This window comes from Suricata suricatta, chromosome 6 (assembly GCF_006229205.1).
Source record: "Suricata suricatta isolate VVHF042 chromosome 6, meerkat_22Aug2017_6uvM2_HiC, whole genome shotgun sequence".
Lineage (NCBI taxonomy): Eukaryota > Metazoa > Chordata > Mammalia > Carnivora > Herpestidae > Suricata > Suricata suricatta.
In genome coordinates, this window is record NC_043705.1 from 38868134 (window position 1) to 38893977 (window position 25844).

The 25844-nt window shown below is 36.3% G+C and overlaps 1 protein-coding gene across 3 annotated transcripts in view; it reads left to right on the forward strand.

Moving 5' to 3' along the window:
• Positions 1–25844, forward strand: part of MAP3K1 (mitogen-activated protein kinase kinase kinase 1) — a 75658-nt gene that overhangs the window by 42493 nt on the left and 7321 nt on the right. For all 3 annotated transcript variants that reach the window (XM_029942260.1, XM_029942261.1, XM_029942262.1), the window contains exons 2-16: positions 1906–2056; positions 4629–4826; positions 8729–8929; positions 9345–9461; positions 9785–9933; positions 13760–13881; positions 14704–14785; positions 14898–15066; positions 17283–17561; positions 20566–20687; positions 22196–22287; positions 22552–22741; positions 23035–24307; positions 24680–24832; positions 25547–25709. In XM_029942260.1, the coding sequence (XP_029798120.1) occupies positions 1906–2056; positions 4629–4826; positions 8729–8929; positions 9345–9461; positions 9785–9933; positions 13760–13881; positions 14704–14785; positions 14898–15066; positions 17283–17561; positions 20566–20687; positions 22196–22287; positions 22552–22741; positions 23035–24307; positions 24680–24832; positions 25547–25709 (3461 nt within the window). The remainder of the gene's footprint in view (positions 1–1905; positions 2057–4628; positions 4827–8728; positions 8930–9344; positions 9462–9784; positions 9934–13759; positions 13882–14703; positions 14786–14897; positions 15067–17282; positions 17562–20565; positions 20688–22195; positions 22288–22551; positions 22742–23034; positions 24308–24679; positions 24833–25546; positions 25710–25844) is intronic.

Below are 25844 nucleotides of genomic sequence, written 5' to 3' on the forward strand. Positions count from 1 at the left end.
GAGTGCAGGAACTTCTGGTGTAAAAATGCACTGCAGTTCTGCAATATGACTTATTTTTTGAGAACTAGCATGGGAACCTAGCCACGCCTTGCAACTTTGTTACTGGAGGGGAAAGTGTTTGCTTTTCAAACTGGGGAGTTCTAAGTGAATTTTTGGCATGCAGTCAGTCCATAAATTCGGTTGCCTGTAAATCTGAGCTTCCCTAGGTAAGTAGTAACTGAACAGGATGAAATTTTGTTAAAACATTTCTCTACCCCTGCCTTTTCCTCCCCACCCCCTACTCTCTGATTCTCCTCTCTTTTTCTTTCTTGTTCCTTCCCTTTCTTCCTTTCCCTCTCCTGCTTCTCTCTCTTCTCTTCTCTTCTCTTACACACTGCAAAAGTTATATTTTATACTATAATCAGAGCAGGAAAAACAGCCAGGCACTTCTAAGTAAATAAAAGAACCAACCTACCTTCCTTCCTTCTTCCTTCCTTCCTTCCTTCCTTCCTTCCTTCCTTCCTTCCTTCCTTCCTTCTTTCCTTCCTTCCTTCTTCTCCATGTAGCCACATTCTTTTTTGATAGTTTTTTTTTAATTAGATATGTGATGGAGATACTCTATTACATGCTCTTAATGCCCATTTGCAGGTTTTCAAATGTTTTGTACTCTTTGCATTCCTAAACTCTCTAGACCAGTCTCTGCAGAGGGATGTTTAACTTGATTTCCATTCCCCTCCAGAATTTATGCTTTAGGAAAACCAGTTAACCATTTACTTTCAAGTGCATATTTAGTTTTAAATTTTTACTGGTTCACTGAAGATACTGCTGCTTTGTGGTTGTAATTATCTGGAAAATTCCTAGAGGAGTTTGCATTTCACTTTTTAGTAAGCTTGCGGTTATCATCTCTGGCATTTCCTTGAATATTTCCTTTTCATATCTGTGTAGAAAAATCAGTTCTGTAGCTTTATAGAATTTCCAAAATAGTTATTGACTTAGCTTAGTATTTTTTAAATTGTTGCTTCTCCCAGAGTGCAAATGCTTTAACTGTTTCCTTATGAATCAGGTTTTAAAATCCATGTATATGTTGTATTTGTTGAATATATCCGCATGTTGATAGAAGTGCATTTGAAATTAGTGGATGCTTTATCTACTAAAGGCTAAATAATTTTAGAAACCTGTTAGAATTAATTTTCAAAAGTTACTGGCTTACAGATTATTTTATTCTGATAACTCCACAGTATATTATGGAGTAAAGGTCAAATGTTTGTACCAATTCTTACTTTTTTACATACAGAGTATCCCCAATATTTTGATATGGAAATACTGTTACAAGAATACAAATTTAATCATTCAGGGTTTGAATGGATATTGTGGGATCATTGAAGATGTTGTTAGGTTTCATTTAGCTCATTACATATTGATTTAGCTTTTTCAGAAAATGAGCATATGCACCAGATTCTATCTGTATTGACTTAAGTTACTGGAAATCCTTAAATTATTAGAAATCCTAGAGTAATAAAATACTCTTCTAAGTATTTGTCTATTAAATACTTGGGTATGTGAGAGTGGTATAATTGGAAACAGTGCAGTCTTCATGAATGTGCGTATAAATGCAGTGCTTATTAATGCCTTGGGATCCATTTTGTTAACTACCTGTAAACAAAGGTCTATTTAGTAGTATTAGTAAGCCTGCATCTTCTAAATAGAACTTTTCTTTTTAAAGGCATTATTAAATTCACATTATCATACAACGTTGAAAAATAGAGTACATATGATTCACAAAGATACTTTCATACTTGGCTTAAATCATTTGAGGTTTTTAGCAGTTATCTTTTTAGTTACATGTCCACTGAAAATAGAAAGTGCTATTTATTCTTGGAAATTATTTTTCATATACTAATCTCGTTGTTTCTCCCTCCGTTTTAGTCGCGAGATGGAGAATAAAGAAACTCTCAAAGGGTTGCATAAGATGGACGATCGCCCAGAAGAACGAATGATCAGGGAGAAACTGAAGGCAACCTGTATGCCAGCGTGGAAGCACGAATGGCTGGAGAGAAGAAACAGGAGAGGCCCCGTGGTAAGTGGCTGTGAGTGACCTGCTATAGGAAGAGATGGGGAAGTAAGCATAAATAGATCCTCTCGTAAGCTTTTTTCCTTCTTCTTGATTTTAAATACAGTCATTTGATTTGCCTGATATTCTAGCCACTTGGAACAAAACATAGCTAAAATTATGCTCATTAAGCACCTTAAGCTATTCTAGAAACTGAACGGGTTGGATTGGGGAAGTAATGCTTAAAGCAACGCTGCCCCCTAATGTCAGTGTCTACAATCGTTTTAGTAGGGATTTATATTGCACTTAAAGAAAGAAAAGTCATTTTTCTTGTTTCTGTTTTGATGTTCTATCTCTAAGATAGGATCCAAAGATCTGAGTTCCAGAAATCATCCAGGAAAGAAAAACAGTTGAATAGACTCATGGGTGTAAGATACATTTAAAAGATGCCCAGTGTTTGGGGAAAGAAACCTACATTACTAGGATTAAGAGAGAAAGTCCTACTCCACCGTCTGCCATGGTTATTCTCTTTTAAGGGGTACAAATACTATGAAACGTGCCTTTTGTTCTTATAAATTGTTAAGTGACCCAGTATCAGCCTGGATCAACAAGTGTTTGTTTGTCCTTTATAAACAAAGATAACAAATTAAGATTTATTAGCTTTAGGGGAGGCAAAGGGATGGTGGGTATAATCGTAAGTTACTGGGCAAACTACTCATTTGACCTTTGAAACCCTTCATCTGTAACCTTGCCAAATAACCATTTAGCCCTACATCCATCCCACTTGCCTATTTAAGTTTAAATTGAAATTCATTAAATGTAAATAAAGTAAAAATTTAGTTCCTCAGCCACATTAGCCATACTTCAAGTGCTTAATGGCCACATAAACATCCCTCATCATTGTCCTGCATGTTCGACCTGCTGGTGCTAACCAGGGAGCCAGTATAGAATATATTTAATTGTTCCTTTATATGCCAGCTTTTTAAGCTGTGTTACCATGAGTCCTTTCCTTTCCAGCTGAGCTTCCACATTTCTTCCATTTGTTTTTCATAGGAAGTAGTATGATTAGAACCCCTCACTGTTTCAGTAATCATGTCAGAGGATGAAGATGAAGAAATCAGAAATTTATCTTTGAAAAGAGAAAGTTCTGTTGAAATATATTATAGAAAGGAGTAAATTTCTACCCAGTTACTACAAAGAACTTTTGAGTAGTTAAAACTCTGTGAAATTTGAATGTACTGCTTTCTGGAGCTCCTTGTGCTGGTAGAATCTAAATCTTTTGAGAATACCATAAAGCAGAAATTACAACTTTTAAAAATGAAGCCAATGAAGCCAATCCTTTATTACATATAAACTAAGGACATTCAGTTTTCTAAGACCAAATTTTGGTTTTTCTGACTGTCCCCTTTCTGTCAAATCCTTAAGTGTGTTATCTGTATACAGGACAGAGCTAAAGAGGGAAGAGACGTGTGGAATAAGACATGTGACACGTAGTTCTTAGCTCAGTTACACCACCCTGTATCTTATAATCACAGATGTCATATTACCCTTAAGATGTTTGGGAAATCTGATTTTATTATGTCTTATATAAATTATTATCAGATCCTTCTTGAAACATAAGTGAGATATAAATAGCTCCATTTGTAAAAACTCAACTTATACATAAAAATAAAGGCATAAAATATTACAGAACAGTTAGTGTAGAAGCCAAATGTGTGGAGTGGGCAGAGAGCAATGATGACTTGGAAGAAAAATGTCAGGCTGATTGAGTTAAGGGCAGTTTTATAAAAGGAAGGATTTTTAACTGAGCTTTGGAAAGATGGGTGTTTTCACCAGGGGAAGATATGCTGCAGGCTAGAGACACAGATTAAAAGGGGGAGTGGGAGTGAGAGCCCAGGAGAAGGCCAGGTTAGGCGTGGTCGGCGCAGCAGCTGGCTAAGAGAACACTGGACGATTAGTGGGAGGAGGGCGGGATGGTGGCTAAGGCTACAGTGTTTGGCTGTTTGGTCATAGCTAGATAAGGTCTGTTGAGAAATAGCAGGTTTTAGAGCATGTGTTTCTGCTTGAGGGATTGATATTTTAAATGTCTAGCTTCTTTTGGTGACTCTAAAATAGATGTCTAAACTATTGTAATATAACATTGCAAAAAAAAGGCAAAATAGTTTTTGTCAGTTGGACATTTGGGCACTTAAATTATGCCCATTATTGTTTTCAAGATCCTGCATTTTCTCAGTAGAAATGAAAAGACATCTACTTCAATCTAGTTGAATAAGTTAACTGTAGAAGGTATAAGTGCTTATTTTTCACATTTGTTTACTAACCTGTGATTGTTGATTTTGAATGTTAAGTGATTTAGGGTACATAATAACAGATAATGCTAAATTTTAAAATTACATATCACATTTTAACTAGTGATAAGGCCTAAATTAATGAAATCTGTGGGTAAAAATAATCTTACATTTATCGTTTCAAGTTAAGATTAAATAAAAGTTGATATGCTGTCTGTATAATATTGTGTAATAAAAACTTTCTTTGTTGTGTTCAAATTTACTTTTTTTTAATATTTTCAAATAATGAGAATATTGGAATTTCTATTTAGGTGGTAAAACCAATCCCTGTTAAAGGAGAAGGCTCTGAAGCTCACAGCGTGGCAGCTGAGTGTCCAGAAGGTCTGGCCAGCACCGCCTCCCCGGCTCCCAAGGGCCGCCGCAGTCCTTCTCCGGGCAGCTCTGCGGCGGGCCGCACAGTGAAATCCGAGTCTCCAGGAGTGAGGAGAAAGAGAGTCTCCCCCGTGCCTGTAAGTTAGTGTTTCAACAAGCACGTTAAGTTTCTATAATTTTTAAATTCATCTATGACACAGAAAAGATTGGCTAGACATCTGTTAGAGCAGCATTTCTCTAAGTGTGGTCCACAGCCCCTCGGTTGGGGGAAGAGGGCAGGTCCTGGGACCTTTTATGTGGATCCATTAGCTCTAAACGAATATGGTAATAAAACTGAGATGTTATTTGCTCCTTTCACTGCATTAACATTTAAACTGGTGGGTAAAGCTGCTGGTGCATTCACCTGAATTAAAGCTGTGACAGGAGAAATTGTATTCTTCACTTGGGTATTTGGAAGACATTTTCCTTAAGTCGAATCAAGTGAAGGAAGTAGCTTGAAGGAAAGCAACGGAAATGTTTATTCACCAGTGGTAAAATTTGAGATTTTAAGCAAAAATTAGATTTTGGAAAACTATCTACCACTGTACACTTGACAGTTTTCCATCCTTAAAAGAATTTTTTAATGAGATCAGTGATTTTATCAACTGTGATTTTTTTTTATTCTATATATAAATTGCACAGTGAAATGTGTGAACATTTGGGAGATCTGCATAACTTAATAAGCCAGTATTTTCCCAGTGACCAGTGCATGATGAAACAAAATCATCCCTAGGTAAATGATGCATTCAAATTATGTGAGATGTACGGTCTGGATTTTAATGTATAGAAGTAGGAAAAGTTTGTTAGTGTAAGTTTTCAGATTCTATATCACAGTCTCCTTTAAGAAACTACTTCTTTGAAGTAGTATCAAAGAAGTGTTCATAATAATTGAAAAATTCTTTTACAATACCTTTCCCAGCTACATGTATTTGTAAAGCCACATTTTCTTCATGTGGTTTAATCAAAACATAGTATTGCAGAAGACTGAATGAAGATCCAGCTGTCTTCTATTTTAAATCAGACATCAAAGAGATTTGCAAAATTATAGGTGCTAATTTCCAGAGAGAGGATGAAAAAAATGACACTTCTGGCGGCAAAATCCAAGTTAAAATTTACTTTCCAAATTTGAAGAACAAATAGGTGAATAGTAGAATGATTAAGATTATGCCCACCAAGGGGAGATTTGGTTTTCCCTAGATCAACATATAAATCCTTCCAGAAGTAAATTTTAAGTAAATCTTTCCACATTAAAGCCCAAAATACCTACCAATATTTATTGGCTTTATGTTGACACATCTATAAATGAGCTATTAAAACAAAACAAAACAAAACTTAAGAACAATTATGAATCTGCACATTAGGTGGAGCTCAGCAAGAGTGACTTCTGTCTGTTCCTCATGGCGTCTCTGGAAGTTAGAATATCCAAGATGTTTCCTTATTCCCATGCCTGGTGTTTCAGGTGGGATGCTAGAACAGTTGAGGGCTGAGCATGGAAGTTGGATTGCAACACCAGGTGTTGCAAGGTAAGAGAGTATGAAACACATTCTCTCTCACAGTCCTCAGAGGGAATCCACCTTGCTGACACCTGCTCTTGGACTTCTAACCTCTGAAACTGTGAGGCAAATTTCTGTTAAGCCAAAAAAAAAAAAAAAAAAAAAGTGTATCAGGAGGGCAAGTCCACTGTGGAAGTTCTTATAAAGCTGCCTTATTTTCTAATGCCTTATTACCCAAAGATCATTACATGCTAGTTGTAAATCCAGAATCAGTGCAGTGGGGACTGCACAAGGGTATAAATACTGGGCAGTGTGGTTCATAGGGGCCGTCAAAGTCTACCACAAGTACATACAAACTGCATTTCCCCTGCCCTCTCCCACTTTAGGGTAGATATCAACCTTTCCCCTCATTGAACAGCAGCTTAGCATTTCATTATGCGGATAAATCGTAGTTTACCTAACGAACTTCATGCTAATGGACTCTTATATTCTTAACTTTTCATTACTAAAAAACGTATGCAAACATAATCTTTAGGCATACATCAGTCTGCACATCTGTGAGCAAATCAGTCTGCATACTTAGGTCATATAGCATGTACATGTGTACTTGTTTTCTTTTACTTTTTAATAACTGCCTATTAAAAAATAATGGTTGTATTGAGATAGAATTTCTATACAGTACAGTTCACCTGTTTATGTTGTATAGTTCATTGGTTTTTGGTCTACTCAGAGTTGTAGCCATCACTGCAGTCAACTTTAAAACATTTTCATCACCCCCAGAAACCCCAGACCAATGAGCAGTCTCTCCCTAGCCCTAGGCAACCATTAATCTACTTTCTGACTTTATATATAATTTGCATGTTCTGGGCATTACATATACCGTAAATGGAGTCATGCAGTGTATGTGGTCTTTTGTGACTGGCTTCTTTCACCTGGAACCATGTTTTCGAGGTTCATCATGGTGTAAGTTGTATCCATATTCTCTGTTTAAGTTTTGGTTTCTAGGATTTTTCCCCCACAAACTATGTTTATTTATTAATGTATGCTTTGAAGCACCTGGCTGGCCCAGTCAGTCAGCATCCGACTCCAGCTCAGGCCATAATCTCACTGTTGTGCTGTCTGCAGTGTGGACCCTGCTCCATCCACATCCTCTGTCCCCTGCTCACTCTTCCCTTTCCCTGCTCACACTCTCTTTCTCTCTCAAAAACAAACATTAAAACATTTTTTTTATCAATGTGTGCATTGATTTTTGCCATGTGCACTCATATTGTAACACAAAAATATTAGCTGTGCCTTTAGCATTCTTATTCTTTTTTGTTGTTTAACATCCAAAACCCACTTCTCTTTCATTATGTTTGGATGTATTCCATTTTTTTTTAAGTTTATTTATTTTGAGAGAAAGAGCAAGAGAGAGCTGGGGAGGGGCAGAGAGAGAGGGAAAGAGAGAGAATCCCAAGCAAGAATCCCTGTCGGTGTGGATACAGAGCTCGAATTCATAAACTGCAAAAACCTGAGCTGAAATCAAGAGTCAGACACTTAACTGACTTAGCCACCAGACGCCCCAGAGAAGCACTACATTTTTTTCAAGTTCCAAATAACATTCTTTTGTATGGATATACACATTTGGTTTATCCATTCATCAGCTGATGGACGTTTGGGTTGTTTCCACTCTTTGGTTATTATGAACAATGCTGTGGTGAACATGTGTGTATGAGTCTTTGTGTGGACATAACTTTTCAGTTTTCTTGAGCTTATGCCTGTAAGTGGAATTGCTGCCTCATGTTTTCCAAAGCGGCCGCACCATCTTCCTTTCCCCGTGACCGTATGCGGGCTCTAAAGCTTCATGTTCTCACCAACACTTATTATCTTTAACAATTAAGTTAGGCATCAAAAAGAATTAGAACTCCCACTGGCCATTGATGGAAAGACAAGTTCTAGGGGAATCAGAGTAGAATGAGAGTGATATATGTCACCTTCCCCACAGGAGTTTTGTCAGTCTGTGGTGAGATGTCTTAATCTGAAGAAAATCACTCACCATTAGTTCTCTACAGACTGTACCAAGGGAGGAACTGTATGGCAGTATTTATCATTTACCAGTTTCAAAAGAGCATTTAGTAGCACCTTGAGTGGAAGCCAGGAAATTGGATTTTTAATTTTTATCCCTAGAAACAAGCCACTTTGCTTGCTTATGAGTGAATTTGTATGCTTCCCATCTTGGCTTACATAATACTTCACAAAGAACTCAAGTATTTACAATTTGTAAAATTATCACATGGTTGTCTCATATGGTCAGACATTTATCATTATTTATAGGGATTGCTGAGATTTTAGAAGTTTACTTGTGATGCATTTGTCAGATAAAAGCATTTGCAATATGCATTTTGTCCCGTTGTATTTGGGGGCATTTTTTCAGAATATAAAATGCCGCATGGTGGTATGACCTTTAAAGCAAATGTTTCTTATCAAGAAGTAAGCAATTTACCTAATACAGAAACAATGTTGTGAAGTTTCAGAGCGGGAGAATCACCCCACCTCGAAGAGCCCCTTCCCCAGATGGCTTCTCACCGTACAGCCCTGAAGAGACAAACCGCCGTGTAAACAAAGTCATGCGGGCCAGGCTGTACTTACTGCAACAAATAGGACCCAACTCTTTCCTGATTGGAGGAGACAGTCCAGACAATAAATACCGGGTGTTTATCGGCCCTCAGGTAGGATCTTTCACCGTTCTACAGTTAGTTAGTATCTGGTGTTAACCAAATGTATGTAATATAACATTCGTAAATCTCGATCACTTACTTCTCTTTAGTAAACTAAAGTGAGTTTAAAAATTATTTGGGGCTGATAAACATTTTTATTCAATGAATTTGTGAAGGTTTCTACAGTGACTTAATATACTTGAGAATACAAATTTGATGTATTTAATAAATTTACCAAAAATAAGAGATTAGTTCATAGATAATATAGACTTTTCTTAAATATCCTTATATATCTTATTATATAAGAATATGGAAACAAATTAATAGAAACTTTGTTAAACTTGGATATTATTTTTACAAGTGACCATCTTAGGCATTCTAATAGAACCAGAGATTTGTTAACCCATAGGTTCTCTTACCTTTCTAGAACTGCAGCTGTGGACGTGGAACATTTTGTATTCATCTGTTATTTGTTATGCTACGGGTGTTTCAACTAGAACCTTCAGACCCAATGTTATGGAGAAAAACTTTAAAGAATTTTGAGGTAAATTTTAATAAATGCCTCACAGTAAAATTGCTAATAAATTTTTATGGCTCATTTCTGACACTTTCCCACAAGGAGTCATTTTTAAGTTGTAAAGATACAGAAGAATTATTTGAGCCTTATCTCTTATAATCTATTGACTAATTAGCTTTTTCTTCCAGACTGAAAAGAATGTAAACACTGACCTGCTGTTATTTTGAAGTTCTTAAATTGGCTTTGTGAAAAACTTACAAAATAAAAGACAAGAAATTCTACCTCTATAGAATTCTTTATATGTTGTGATGGCACGAATATCATTGTTACTGTCTTTTTTTCAATGTTAGGTTGAAAGTTTGTTCCAGAAATATCACAGTAGACGTAGCTCAAGGATCAAAGCTCCATCTCGTAACACCATCCAGAAGTTTGTTTCACGCATGTCAAATTCTCATACATTGTCATCATCTAGTACTTCTACATCTAGTTCAGAAAACAGGTTAGTACTACTTAAGGAATTAAAAGCATTAATCTAGTGTAACTTTTTAATTTTAGAGGTAATTTTTTTATACCTACTTGTTAAGTTGCTCTGAAATAATTGACCTGTTGAATATTGGCTTTGACATTAAAATCAAGGGTACAGTATAGAAGGTCATTTGAGCGTATGTGTATATCCACACATATACATACATACATATATATATAGATATATATTTGGACTTGTCATTCTGAAAAACCACACTGTTGAAAAATGGCACCTTAAATATCAGAATATACTAAAGAGTCATTTCATAAGAAAAATCAAGTGGCAAGTACAAAATATAAGTGGCTACTGTCATATCAGTCATTACTTTGTGCTAAGCATCTAATATGTTGTCTTATTCTGTTCATATGCCAACCTCATTGGGTAGGTTTCATTACTCTTTTGCAGATAATGAAGGTGAAGCACTGTGTAAAAAATGTCTATAGTTTTATTAACAAATTATATACAAGGCAAATGGTTTTCCAAAATCACTTTGAAATGCAGGATCTCTAACTTGTATGACATCACTACTTTCATAGATTTCTTCAGGGAATCCTCATTATAGGCTGTTTTACTTGTGCGAACCCAAGCATACTCTTGTAAACAAATAGACTAATCAGTTGTAATGAAGAGACACAGTAGCCATTAATCACAGTTATTATTTAAAATCTACAGCACTTCTCAAACTTTTCCATTGCCTAGCTAATAAGAATGAACACATAATACTGAAGGATATAGCCTAAAATGACCAGTGTGAACATTTTTTCAAATCTCTAGTATTATCATAAAAATTCTTACCAGTTGTCTTTCTTTTCCAAGTTCCTTATTGGGTTTAATGTAAAAATGAGATTTTAAATTACTCCATAAAGGAATGCTGCTTCTCTTAAAAGGGTACCTCCTGTGTGTTCCTGACGTACCTATTTGAGAAGCATGGGTCTAAGTGATTAAGTCCTATCTTCATCCCATCAATTTTTTATGTATTGTAACTACTTCAAAATTCATGAATAACAGGAAGTCAGGTCAAGGGATTTGTGAAAAATGGAGAGACCAGTTTTTTTCAACTATAGGAAAAGTAAATGTTTGAATTTTCTTATTTTTGGTTAAGCGAATTCGTTTTAGAATCATAGTTTTAACAAGGTTTTTGGAAATTAGAGATTTCTAGTTAATGTGGTTCTGTGATAAGTGAAGCCAAAAGAGCTGAGCAAGGGCAGAACCAGAACCTCAGCATCTTGACTTCTAGTTCAGGACTCCTTCTCTTAATATTTATCTCTTCTAAATAGATGAAAAGAATGAACTTTATTTCTGAGCTTCCTGACCCAAACTTATTCTGGAGCCTGTCTCCTTTTGATTGACATTCCTATAGCCTTTTTGGGGGGGGGGGGGAGAGGTAGAAATTAAAAAAATGTTTAAAACCAGGTAGCCAAAGTTATGTTAGAAAGATTCTCTCTAAATTAAACAAAGGTACCTTCCAAATTATGGGGTGGCCATGGTATGGATATTAATTCATTTGGATTAACGTATCTGTGAGAAGAAACCACAGAAGCTATAATCTAGATTTTACTGAGATGATACTGTGTTGGTAAGAAGGTTAATGTTTCATGTAATCACAAATTTTTATATCTATACCTGAAATTAAAAAAAAGAAAATTTATCTGGAAACCTGATTGCATTGTATTAATTTTAAATTATACAAGAAACAATAAAAAACAGAATTAGGACAAATTGAATATACTTTAAAAACTTTACCAGAAAAATTAAAGGTAATAATAGCAGCCTAAGATCCAAGTTCATAAATAGGCAAAAGGCATGAACAGAATATTCACAAAAGAATTCCAAAGGGCACCTGGGCAGATCAGTTGGTTAAGTGTCCAACTCTTGATTTTGGCTCAGTTCATGATCTCATAGTTCTTGAGATCAAGCCCCACATCGGGCTCTGCACTAACAAACATGAAAATGGTTTAGTTAACCTGATAACTAAGGAAATTATCATTTTTTAAAAAGCTATCAGATTTATTTAGAGACTTTGTAATGAAGACTATTCAGTTCTTATATAAGGATTTGCTTCACTGTATGTCAAGTGCTTTCTGGACAATAATGTGATTTTTGAAATGCTTTTATTTGTTGATCCAGTAAATATGCTTTTTTTAAGAAAGAAATTTTAATCTGAGAAATGCACAATATTTATATATATGACTATTTTGTTACAGTATTGTGAAAAATTGAGAACAGCTTAAATATTGAGCAAGGGAGTAAAGTATACCCATATTAGGAATAGTTCACGCAGTTGTTAAAATTATGCTTCTGAAGAATACTGAAGGGCATGAAACAAAATCCAGGTTAGAATGCTGTATGTCATGCATGAACCCAATTTTTATATATAAAGGGTATTATGGGTGCATACATATTATAATGAGTACAAATTTTAATGGTTATCAAGAAGTGGCATTATTATGGGTAACTTTTTTATACGTTAAATTCTTTGGGCTTTAAGGTTCCATTAGGTCTCCGTCACAATTATGCACCTCTGCCCTTGTAGCTGTAACAGCCATAGGGGATGTGTGAATGAATGGATATGGCTGTGTTCCAATAAAACTTTATTTACAAAAGCTGGGAACAGGCTAATTTGACCCCCATCTAATATGCTAATACATGCTCTCTACTCACATGACTTGACTTCTGAAAAAACTGCTAAGGAAAAGAAAATCTGAAGTGTAGAAGTGGGCACAAAGATGTTTCTACTGGTTTCTTAAAATGTGAAAATACAGAAACAACTCATATCCAACAATAAATAAATGCTTACATAGTTAGAATCTATCTAGTCAGTGGAAAATGATGCCACCATTAAATTTTTACTACGTATATGAACTTTAATAAGTAGAATTTTTATAAAATTTTTAAGAATATGAAATTGTATGTGTATATAGATAAATTATCTAAATAATGTTTGCAAAATAGGTACTTTAAAAAGATGAGCAGAAAAATTCCACAATGGAATTTTTTTAACCCAGAAAAGCATTTAAGTAGTAAGTTATATTTGCAATTGGACTGAATTGTGGAAGTTCTTTTTTATCTAAGTCTTTTGAGTAAACTAATTTTGTTGTAATTTGAAGTTACTTGACCTGGATCATCTTAGCCATTAATATTTTTATTATAGATTGCTGTATAAATCATTTCTCCAATGTTTCTGTTAATTTTTGTCATTGCTGCATGCATTATTTTGACAGCACTTCCCCACTCCATGTAGCTCCATAATTATAAAAAGAGATAAAGGGGGCAGATAATCAGAAGGGAGAGAGACTAGTAAGTATGCCTTCACCTGAGGAATCATGCATCGTGACTTTGCTAGACCTGTTTGTTTAGCTTTTAGGAACGTTTTTTAGAAACTTATTTTGCCACCACTATTCAGAGCAGTTTTTCAGGAATTCTTGCTTAAGGTCATAGAGGTATAACATTTAGTCAAACCTTATAGTAGTCTTTTCAGAAGTACAATAAGCAGAATTTGGGGGCTACGTGGGTCTCTTAAGATTATAGTTCATATACTGAACTCTATTCATAGCAAGGAAAGGTTAACTCATACCCACAGTCTATCACTACTTAGCGGTGTGAATCTTATTTCAAGTTACTCTGTATTAATTAATAGGAAAAATAAATATTTCTCTAATAGTTCTATTTAAGATGTTCCTAACAAGAATTTCTATTTCATTTTTTCATATTGTAAAGAATCCAAAATTGTTTTTAGCTTGCCATTAATTTTGTATTATATTCTTTTGGGTTTAATGCTTTCATTTCCCATTCCTTACAGTATCAAAGATGAGGAGGAACAGATGTGTCCTATTTGCTTGTTGGGCATGCTTGACGAAGAGAGTCTGACTGTGTGTGAGGACGGCTGCAGGAACAAGCTGCATCACCACTGCATGTCAATCTGTATGTGGCTCTTCCCTCCCCACACTCACTCAGCACACTGGCTGTATGAGCCAACTATATTATTTAGGATTTTAACATGACTTGTAGGGAGACTGGGGAGAAGTATATCGAGGCCCTTATGTAAAGTTTTCAATGAATTGGAGTTTAGGATCCTTTAAGAGATGAGCCGTGGGGCGCCTGGGTGGCCCAGTCGGTTAAGTGTCCGGCTTCGGCTCAGGTCATGATCTCACGATTTGTGGGTTCGAGCCCCGCGTCAGGCTCTGTGCTGACAGCCTGCTCAGAGCCTGGAGCCTGCTTCACATTCTGTGTCTCCCTCTGCCCTTCCCCAACTCATGCTGTGTTTCTCTCTGTCTCAATAATAAATAAAAAACATTAAAAAAAATAAAAAATAAAGAGATGAGCCGTGTGAGCAAAGAAACGTAATATAGTGTGATACATGTAGTAATGGAAGGAGTGCACAGAATTAGAAACATGATTCTGGTCTGCAAGTGTACATGGAGGTGAAGAGGTAGAAGAAGACCTGGGCAGACATGACGGGGTAACATCCAAGCAAGTTTTGAAATAACATTACCGGCTGATTAAGAGGGCAGCGTATTTTGAAAAATAGCAACATACATGTTGTAACTAAAAAAATAGCATTTGCAAAAGGTACATGCATCAGAATAATTTAACCTGTGTTTTCCTGCTTCTAGGTAAATAGATCAAGTTGTTTTTTGAAGTTCTTGCAGTATAAACCAGTACTAGTCATTAGCAACAAATTATTATATATAACTACTTAATGTTAAGCATTTCTATTTTTGTTTTTTCCCTTTAACATTTCAGGGGCAGAAGAATGTAGAAGAAATAGAGAACCTTTAATATGTCCCCTTTGTAGGTCTAAGTGGAGATCTCATGATTTCTACAGGTAACAATTTTGAATTAATGATTTGGATATATCTCATAAAAAGTAAAAATGTTCCCCAAATGTTATTTAAACCTAATTATTTTTAACAAGATTTTGTTAACTTTTCATATAGCCATGAGTTGTCAAGCCCTGTGGATTCCCCGTCTTCCCTGCGAGCTGCACAGCAGCAGCCTTTGGCTGGATCACAGCGAAGGAGTCAGGAGAGCAATTTTAACCTAACTCATTATGGAACTCAGCAGATTCCTCCTGCTTACAAAGATTTAGCTGAGCCCTGGATTCAGGTGAGTTGTTCTTATTCTTCACTTCTCAAATAAAACTTTTAGACCAATTAATGTAGTTGTCTCCAGTTGTTTATAGTGTAAGAAAATACTTTTGCTTTGCCTCCATCATGATCTCTTACTTGACTGAAATTTCTACCTTTGGTGTTAATACTATGCTGTTTGTTATAGAGCTTAAATGTCAAAAATTTTTGGAGTCTCACCACCCATCTCTAGAACTATCAGACATTAAGGATTATCCAAGGATAGACACACTAGACCCCTTCAATGCTAACTTGTTCAAATGTTTGATCCCATTCCTACTAAGAATTGATCATTTTTCTTATTTATTGCCATTTAAACTGAATTTCTCCTTTCTGTATCCTCTGTATCCTCATGGCATATATATAATAGCTGCCTAATAACTGCCGAGTGGATGAAAAAAATGTATGATATTTGCCTTACATTAGTCATTTCTATTTGTAAGGACAGTTCTTGTTCCTTTATTTTCTCTTTGGATGAAATATTTTTTTCTTCCTCAATCAGAATTTCTGCTGGTTGGTTGGTTGGTTGGATTCTAGTGATTTTTGTTATTTTAGTCTATGATATTTAAAAATGTAGATTCCCAGGGGTGCCTTGGTGGCTCAGTCACTTAAGCATCCAGCTCTTGATTTTGGCACAGGTCATCTCACAGTTCATGGAGTTCAGCCCCATGTTGGGTTCCATGCCAAGGATGGAGCCTGCTTAAGATTGTCCCTCCCTCTGCCCCTCCCCCCCCCCTCACTCTCTAAAATATGAATCCATGCATGCATGGATGAGTGAATGAAAAGAATCACAAGCCAGACAATGTCTCCAGTATTTTCAGTTATCTGTTAAATACTGTTTCATACTATTAAATTTGTCAATAGACACACTAACTCATCCAGTTTGTATGTCATTAGGATTTGTTTCCTTTTTCTTTTCATGACCATTATAGTCCTGCAGCTTTTGAAACTCTTGTCAGCATGTAAAAAACCTATCATGAATCTAGTAAAATTTCCAAACTTAATAAACATATTTATCTTACGATATTTAACATAGGCCTTCACCTATAAATTCTCAAGAGAACTCTTAAGTTGATACTGAGCTATTGGATGCCATTCTTTCAAGGCAGTGCTCTAGTCTGTTATACTTAAGATTTAAGTTGGGACTGTGTTATCTATTCCTAGTTTTTTACTAAGAATATGATATAAGACAGAATTAAAACTTAGATCATGGTTTGCTTTTTAACAGTGAGTGCCAGGCATATAAGAAGTTACCTATATTCTAGTTTATTCTTCTTTATTGTCAACTTTAAACAGAACATATATAAGTAAGTCATCATTTGTTTGTATTTATTCGTCTCCAAAATTTGGAAATTTTCATATGATAAATTATCTTAGGTATTAGTATACTTTTAGCTAATTGGCCCATAATGTCAAGACCATGTACCCTTTCCTTTATTTAGGGACTCTGGCTTTGCAAGCATGGCAATGATGATTGTAATATGCATTTCCTTTTTTGGGGGGGAAAGAGCAAGAGTGCAAGCAGGGAAGGGGGGTGGAGGGAGCCAGACACTTAACTGACTGAGCCACCCAGATGCCCCAACATGCACTTTAACTATAGACATTATCATTATCCTTTGCTGATTTGAACACAAGAGTTTTGTTATTTTGGCTTTAGGTTTTCCACTCCATTCATTATAATTCCATCTAATTTTGATGAGGGGTTTTTTTTTTCTTTAACCTTTTTTGACAAGACAAAAATCACATTGAAAGCTTTTACTTACCATTGTCATCTGTAGGAGAAATAGTCTCGATCTCTTGGAGATTCCAGTGCCTATTTTGATTTGACTTTATCTTATTTCAATTTTTTCTCTGTAACTACCATAATATGAATACAAAGTTGGGGTTCTTCAGAGATTTTTTCTGTGGTAAGTCTAAGAGTACAGAAATGTATAAATATCCATCAAATTACTTAATGGAATTCACACTTAATTTTATTTGAGTTAATAAATGTTATGGACTGTTGATAATTACCAGCTAAACTTGAGTTTAAATTCCTCCTTAGGATTTTTAAGTGACTGGACATATTTGACCCTGTGTAGATTGGTAAAGATTTAAGAAATGTCCATGGTTTTTCAAAACCCATGTTTATTTCCAAATACTTTAGGCTCATTGGTTTTTCTTCACATTAAATTCATTGTGTGTGTTTGATTATAGGTATTTGGAATGGAACTCGTTGGCTGCTTATTTTCTAGAAACTGGAATGTAAGAGAGATGGCTCTCAGGCGTCTTTCCCATGATGTTAGTGGGGCTCTGCTATTGGCAAATGGGGAGAGCACTGGAAATTCTGGAAGCAACGGTAGAAGCAGCCCGAGTGCTGGAGCCACCAGTGGGTCCTCCCAGACCAGTATCTCAGGAGACGTGGTAGAGGCATGCTGCAACGTTTTATCAATGGTCTGTGCTGACCCTGTCTACAAAGTGTACGTTGCTGCTTTAGTAAGTAGCTTTATTATATAACCAAAGCATTATGGGGGTGGTTTTTTTAAGCTTATAAAAAGCTTATAAAAAAAGCTTATAAAATCCAATAAAACTACTTTACCTGATTTAATTTTGGAAAATTCAGATTTTTATTCTATAATCCCAGGAAATAGCAATTTTCCATTTGATCTCTTCCTTTGGATTTTACTTGTTTTAACATATTCAGGTTTTCTTATATACTGTTTACTTTTCTCCCCTAAAATAGTAATGTTTTACATTTCATATATTTACATTTACCTTACACCTTACACATGATCAGCTTTAAAATGTTTCTAATGGATAGCAAGTGATCAAAGTTACCTCGAGTTTTTTGAAAATTTGCCATTGGTTAGACATTAAGGAGAAGTGATTGTTAATCAACATCATGTATGTAAACCTTTCACAGAGGAAGGTTCTAGGACATAGATGATTGAGTTGTTTTTCTAGTTTAACCTATTAGAAGTTGTCTTCCATGAGTGAGATGGAATAAGGTTGTTTCATTTGTAATTTTGGAGGCTAATTTGACTTTTTTCATTCTGAGTATACATATCTTTAGAACAGAGTTTCTCAACCTCAGCGCTATTGACATTGAGTCAGATCATCATTTGTTGGGGGCAGGGGTGCGGTGTGGTGTGCTGGAGGAGGTGTAGCAGCACCCCTGCCCCTCCCCACTGGATATCGGTAACACCTCTCTTCCCCCTCCTCCCCATCATGACAACAATGAGTGTCTCCAGGCATCGCGGAGTGTCCCCTGAGGGTCAAAACCGCCCCAGTTTACAACCACTGCTTCAGCATAATTCTTACCTAGCCAGTTTTCAAAACTCATTAAGCCCTCTGCTTCCTCTCTCTCTTTCTGATCCATCCTGTAACAACTGTGCTTACTGAATCTTCTTTTTGAGAGGTAATATAGAATTTGGAGTCAGAACTGAGTGACCTTATAATATATCATCCTAACTGGGATACTTGCATGATCTGCTAGTTCACATGGGACTACCATATGTAAGCTGGACATAGGGTCAAGATTACAGGGACCTTTATTCAAATTCTGGTTCTTCTATTGGTTAGCATTTTGATTTTAGGACTCTTAAATTTCACATTTGTAACCTACAAGGAAAATATTACCTCTTGGGTTTGAAATGAGATTGTGTAAAACCTCTATCCATAATGTCTGGAACACTGAACACTGACTGTACAGTAGCCATCAGTATTCTATAAAGACCACTTTGATTAGTCTCCAGCTTAGAAATCTTTAGAGGTTTCTGTTGCTTTAGCAACGTTTCCAAAAAGCATGTTCTATGGAAGTTTGGCAGGATTATGAAAACTTCCCTTGAAGACAGAATTCTGTGTTCGGTTAAAATTGATGAACAATGAATGACACATATTAAATGGGTCTGTTCACTGCAAGGCTTCTAGGAACCTTCAACAAGTAAATGGTCATTAGCAATCTATGAGATCAAGGAGTTGGATGCATGATTTCCCAAATCTGTCTTACCCTGGTCTGTTTTTTCATGTGGAATTTTCAGGGGCCAGCATACTGTAAAGACCAATGTTCTTGGCCCAGCTTTTTACCTCTGTCTTCTTACTGTTATCTAACACAAACCTTCAGACATGTTTGACTGTTCCTTAGACTGTCCGGTTGTTTCTTAAGTTGAGATGGTTTCCCACCTAATTAGTGAGCTATACAGGGAAGGGGCTCTGAGACTCATACAGTATTCTGATTCCTCTGTAATCACTTAGCGCGCCAGGTACAATGCAGGCAGAAGGGGCTCCTTTCCTCTCTCCCCTCCCTTGCCATACATAATTCTTTGCTGAACCTTTTGAGTTTGTAAGGCATCACGACATGACATTTCACCTCATATACTTTAGCATTAGCTCTTAACAAATACATTACTCTGTATTAACCACATTGCAATCAGCAGACTCAGGAAATTTAGCAGTAATAATACTATTAATGTACTTAGTCCATACTCCAGTATCCCCCATTGTTCCAGCAATGTTCATTACAGCTAAGCTGCAGACTTTATCCAGTTTTCAGTTTTCCATAGTGTCTTTTTTTCTGTTTTAGGATCCATTCCAGAAACTCACAGAGCATTTAGTTATCATGCTACCTTAATCTCTTCCCATCAGTGACAGCTCCTTGGTCTTTACTTGTCTTGCATAGGTCTTGACACTTTGGAAGTGTGCTGACCAATTATTTTGAAAAATGTCCCTCACTTTGGATTTATCTGGTATTTCCTCATGATTAGGTTGAGTTTATGCATTTTTCACAAGAATATCAGAGGTGTGTGATAATGCATGGTATCAAGGGATACATGATGTCGATGTGTCTAGTTTCAGTGATGCTGTCCTTCTTCACTTGGCTAAGGTGACGTCTACTGGGCTTCTTGCTATAAAGTGACAATAAATGTTTTGAGGCAGATACTTTGAGACTATGCAGATACTCTGGTTCTCTTCAGAATTTGGCCCACCGAGTTTAGCATTTGCCAGTGGATCTTGTGTACAGCAGTTCCTGTGGTATTCTAATGGTGATTTTCTATTTCTCTCATTCCTTCTACATTAATAGGAATACTTCTGTAAAAATGAGCTGCCTCTTCTGCCCCATCTGTATGTTTATTCGGTTTTTAAATTTATATCAATATAGGCTGATGAGTATTTATTTTAGTCTCTGGGCTATAATGCAATCCTATCATCATTTAAGTTGTTGCTCATATTATTCCTGCTTTGGCCATTGGAAGCTCTTTTCATTTTGAAATCCATACATTAAAAATTGTAGAAATAGTTCAGAGCATTTCTTTCTACCCCATCTATTTATTGCTTCAGTTTTTTGTTTGTGTCAGTATGGATTCATGGGTTATTTTATATATGGGTTATAATCTATTCCTGTCATTACTTACTGTGTTTACTAAATTGTCTCAGATTATACCAGAGTCTCTGATGCTTCTCAAATGCAGTTAAACTGACCTTCAGGTTCTCCCCCACCCAGAAAACGTTGAGAGCCATGCTGGTATATACTCCTTGCCATAGTTTGGCAGAAAGAATCAAACTGCAGAGACTTCTCCGGCCAGTTGTAGACACCATCCTAGTCAAGTGTGCAGATGCCAATAGGTAAGGCCCCATTGATGAACCACCTCAAACCCTCTTATATTAAAAGCCTAGCAACAAGCCTCACACCTGGTGAGTATTTGATACACAATTATTAAATGAGGCTTTGATTATTGTTTATAATACAGATTTGAAATTAAATGTAACATTAGAAGCTTTTGAGTACTAGGGAGAAGGGCTAATGGCAAGGAAAAACCAAGCTAACAAATTGCATGGATAACCACATTACTGTGTTGTGATTTTCTTGTTATAAAGCAATATTCTTAAACTCAAGTCCAGTTTGAAAGAATAGTAGCTGATACATAAATAATCTTATTTTAAAGAATGAGTTACACAGAATAGGAACCAATAAAGTCATTATACCTGCTTGAAAAAAGCCATTCCATACTTGCTGTGTAATGGAATTTTACTCTATGATAGTTTGTTTAAAACAACAATAACAAATCGCATGTATCCCGGCAATATTTGTAAAAACTGACAAGGAGCAAGAACAATGCTAACGGGAGGAGTAGAGATAGTAAGGTAGAGAAGTAAAGCACATAGTGAAAATAAGCGCAGGCTGTGCCTTTGTGGGACCACTGGTTTGCTTTCCTTTTCCCGGTCTGTCAGGTGGGAGGAAAGACCACGTTTCACTGAGGGAGGGTAGCTCGCACCGCCTCGCACCCAGCCGCCGCAGGCGGGAGCGGCGTGGGCTCACCCGGTGCCTCTGCGGTTAAGCCCGGGCGCCCTCAGCCTGGCCTGTCTCCTCCCCACGTCTCATTCTGTCGTTTGCAGCCAGTCTCAAAAATTAGGTGCTTGGATTTGATTTGTTTCTCACTTCATGAAGTCTTTTTCCTCCATTGTTTTCTCTACCCAAGCCTATGAACTGACAATGTTAGAGACTTTCTTGTTGTTTCAAGAGAGTACTTTAATATCTGAAAAATATTACTAGGCAAATTAACAAGTAATTTGCAAAATGCATAGAAAAATCATATGATTTTTCAGTATGAGAATCAGTATTTTTCTGAAAACCCCTGCTTTTGTGGCACCTGTTGTGTACTTTCTGGAATTCTAAAGTTACACTGTTTACCTGGTTGGTTCAATGATGGAACATTATAAATACAGTAGAAGTTTTAAGATAATTTGGAACTCAGTCTGGCTCTATAAGAGAACATAAAAGTTTTGGAGGAAGTTTTTGTTTTTAATTCAAGAGATTATCAGTGAAAATTCAGAAATCAAAATGAGTCTTTAGCCTTTTTTACTTCAATAATCGAAATACGCCTTTTATCTGGTTTGTTATTAAATCAATGTCTACTAAGAGCCACTATTAAGATTCTGTGCTTACCATAGATGAGGTAAAGTTAATGAAATTAGACCTAAAATAATATCATCTGTAGCAGCACTGTAAGTGTGATTTTAGTGGTGGATCTATTTTTTGCCACCTTTTCATATGGCATTACAGTACTATTGTCATTTTAATGTGTATTTTATCATCCAAGATCCAAGTCTTACATTGCTTCTTTCATTTTTAGTCGCACAAGTCAGCTGTCTATATCAACACTGCTGGAATTGTGCAAAGGCCAAGCAGGAGAGTTGGCAGTTGGCAGAGAAATACTTAAAGCTGGTAAAATATTTTTACTTAAAATAAATGTAGCAGGTCTTAATCATAATCCTATAATCTCTGATAGGGCAGCTGTATACCGGATTTCGAAGTAATTGTGTAAATTGATTCAGTCAGCTAACATTAGATATAGGAATTGATCTAAACAATACTTAAAATGAATATAATTAGAGTATTTTTCTTGGCCTTTATGCTATATTGATGTTTTGCTTTAGATTTTAGTATCATTATTTTTTCAGTGATTTATTATTACTTTCCTTTTTGTAGGATCCATTGGTATTGGTGGTGTTGATTATGTCTTAAGTTGTATTCTTGGAAACCAAACTGAATCAAACAACTGGCAAGAACTTCTAGGCCGCCTCTGTCTTATGGACAGACTGCTGTTGGAATTTCCTGCTGAATTTTACCCTCATATCGCCAGTACTGATGTTTCACAAGCTGAGCCTGTTGAAGTCAGGTAATTTTTCTTCTGCAAATATGTTACTTTATTCTTCCCTCCTACCCCCTAAGAAGGACACATTTTAGATTCAGGAGAGACTTAGAAATTACAGAGCATATATAGGTTACTAATACCTTACTATTTGACTGACATAAAAACCTCAAGCCTGGCCTATTAAAAATTTATAGATCCTTTGTACTGCAAGGACTGTTTTTAGATGTATAAGCTGTAAATTAGTACCTTCTTTTTATTTGTGTATATTTTGCAGTAATTTTAACTTGTCTAGTAATTGAATGTGTTTTTTCTTTCAGGTATAAAAAGCTGCTGTCCCTCTTAACCTTTGCTTTGCAGTCCATTGATAATTCCCACTCAATGGTTGGTAAACTCTCCCGAAGGATATATTTGAGTTCTGCAAGAATGGTTACTGCAGTACCCCACGTATTTTCAAAACTGTTAGAAATGCTCAGTGTTTCCAGTTCCACTCATTTTACCAGGATGCGTCGCCGTCTGATGGCTATTGCAGATGAGGTAGAAATCGCTGAGGCCATCCAGCTGGGCATAGAAGACAATTTGGATGGTAAACACGACAGCTTTTTGCAGGCATCCGTCTCTACCAGCTATCCGGAAACCGCAGAGAACAGCTCCCTCGAGCGCACAGACCCCTTAGAGAAAACTGGAAAAGGACTGTGTGCCACAAAACTGAGTGCCAATTCAGAAGACATTACTGACAGACTGGGCAGCGTTTCAGTAGGACTTCCTGGTTCAACAACAATGGAGCAACCAAAGCCAGTGGTTCAAACGAAAGGCAGACCCCACAGTCAGTGTTTGAACTCCTCCCCTTTATCTCATCATTCCCCGTTAGTGTTCCCATCCTCGTCAACTCCTCCTTCATCTGCACCAGCTGGCCCAGGAACAGAGATCTCCAAGCATAGACCTCAGGGATTCACGCCCTGCAAAGTACCTTCTGCATCGCCTCAAACACAGCGCAAGTTTTCTCTACAGTTCCAGAGAAACTCTTCCGAAAACAGAGACTCAGATAAGCTTTCCCCCATCTTTACTCAGTCAAGACCCCTGCCTTCTAGTACTATACACAGGCCAAAGCCATCTCGACCTACCCCAGGTAATACAAGTAAACAGGGAGATGTCGCAAAGAATAGCATGACACTTGATCTGAACAGTACTTCCAAATGTGATGACAGCTTTGGTGGCAGCAGCAATAGCAGTAATGCTGTGATACCCAGTGATGAGACAGTATTCACCCCAGTAGAAGAGAAATGCCGATTGGATGTCAATACAGAACTCAATTCCAGCATTGAGGACCTTCTTGAAGCATCTATGCCTTCAAGTGACACAACGGTAACTTTTAAGTCAGAAGTTGCTGTCCTCTCTCCTGAAAAAGATGAAAATGATGATACCTACAAAGATGATGTGAATCATAATCAGAAGTGCAAAGAAAAGATGGAAGCTGAAGAAGAAGAAGCTTTAGCAATTGCCATGGCAATGTCAGCGTCTCAGGATGCCCTCCCCATAGTTCCTCAACTACAGGTTGAAAATGGAGAAGATATCATCATTATTCAACAGGATGTAAGTATAGTCTTAAAAAGATTAGAGTTTCCTTGGACCAAGTTAATATAAATGTAATTCAGAAATGATGTTTTTTATACAAGTTAGTCATTAGAAGCAATTTTCACATAGAATTATACATTGTATATAATATCATGTCATTCCTTGAACACAGACACTCCTTGACTATTTCAGAGGCATTTCTGGTTGACTCTAATGGTGATCACTTCCTCTGCATTTGACATTGGTCCCCAACACTGCCCATTCAGAGGTCAACTTTATAGGTGGTATGGGAAGCCAGACTGAACAAAAATAGTATTTTGCCAGGTTAATTTCACAGATCCTTCCTCTTTTAACTTAACATTAAAAATATTGCTTTCATTTAATCTGTAGACACCCGAAACTCTACCAGGACATACCAAAGCAAAGCAACCCTACAGAGAAGACACTGAATGGCTGAAAGGTCAGCAGATAGGCCTTGGAGCATTTTCTTCTTGTTATCAGGCTCAAGATGTGGGAACGGGAACTTTAATGGCTGTTAAACAGGTAAATGTCTTGTGAGCACATAAATGATTTAAATTATAAAAATGAAACATGAGCAAATAAGGAAAATAAAACCTAGTTCCCTTTGTGTATATGCTTTAGTCCCTTGATTTTCAGAAACCTAAATTTCAAATTCTGCCAAAGCATCAAAAATCTCATGAATTCTATTGAAAAGCTAAAGCATAATTATTTTGACAAATTACAGAAATGATCCCTGAAAGTACAGTCTTCGAGCATGACTATGCATGACGATTTTAAGATGCAACATCAAGATGGGCCTCATACTGGTTGTTTTTTGGTTTTCATTTGTGTTTTTTATAAACAGAGGTATGGATTCATACCCCTTTTAGCAAGTTACCAATGCACCATCATCTCGGGGCCTCTGGTAGTTTACTTTTTATGATGAGCATGCTTATCAAGATAAGAAAATAATGAAGTTTTCCCTTTTAAATCACATTGGTTCTTCCATGAAAGGCTTTTCTCATTCCGTCTTCGGTTTGAGAGGATTGGCTATGTCCCATTTTTTGGGTCATTTTTCTGATATTTCACAGCTTAAGCTACATCTTTACTGCCTAAAAGCATTTTACTTGATTTTTTTTTATAAAGTACCTATTTTATAACTAATATGAATTTGTCCATTTTAGATCAGATTGTTAGTGAAAACTAAATAGAAATTAATCAGAATTCAAAACTCTATCAACATGGTTATTGAAACAGGTAACATATGTCAGAAATACCTCTTCTGAGCAAGAAGAAGTAGTGGAAGCATTAAGAGAAGAGATCAGAATGATGAGCCATTTGAATCATCCCAACATCATCAGGATGCTGGGAGCCACATGTGAGAAGAGCAATTATAATCTCTTCATTGAATGGATGGCAGGTATGTTCATGTTTTAAGTTAACAATAGTAGTACATGAATTTAACTTTCCAGTTGATGTTAAATGTAGGAAAAACCATTTTATGAATACTTCCTTTTATTAAATAAATTGAATTAAAAATTTTTTTAATGTTTAT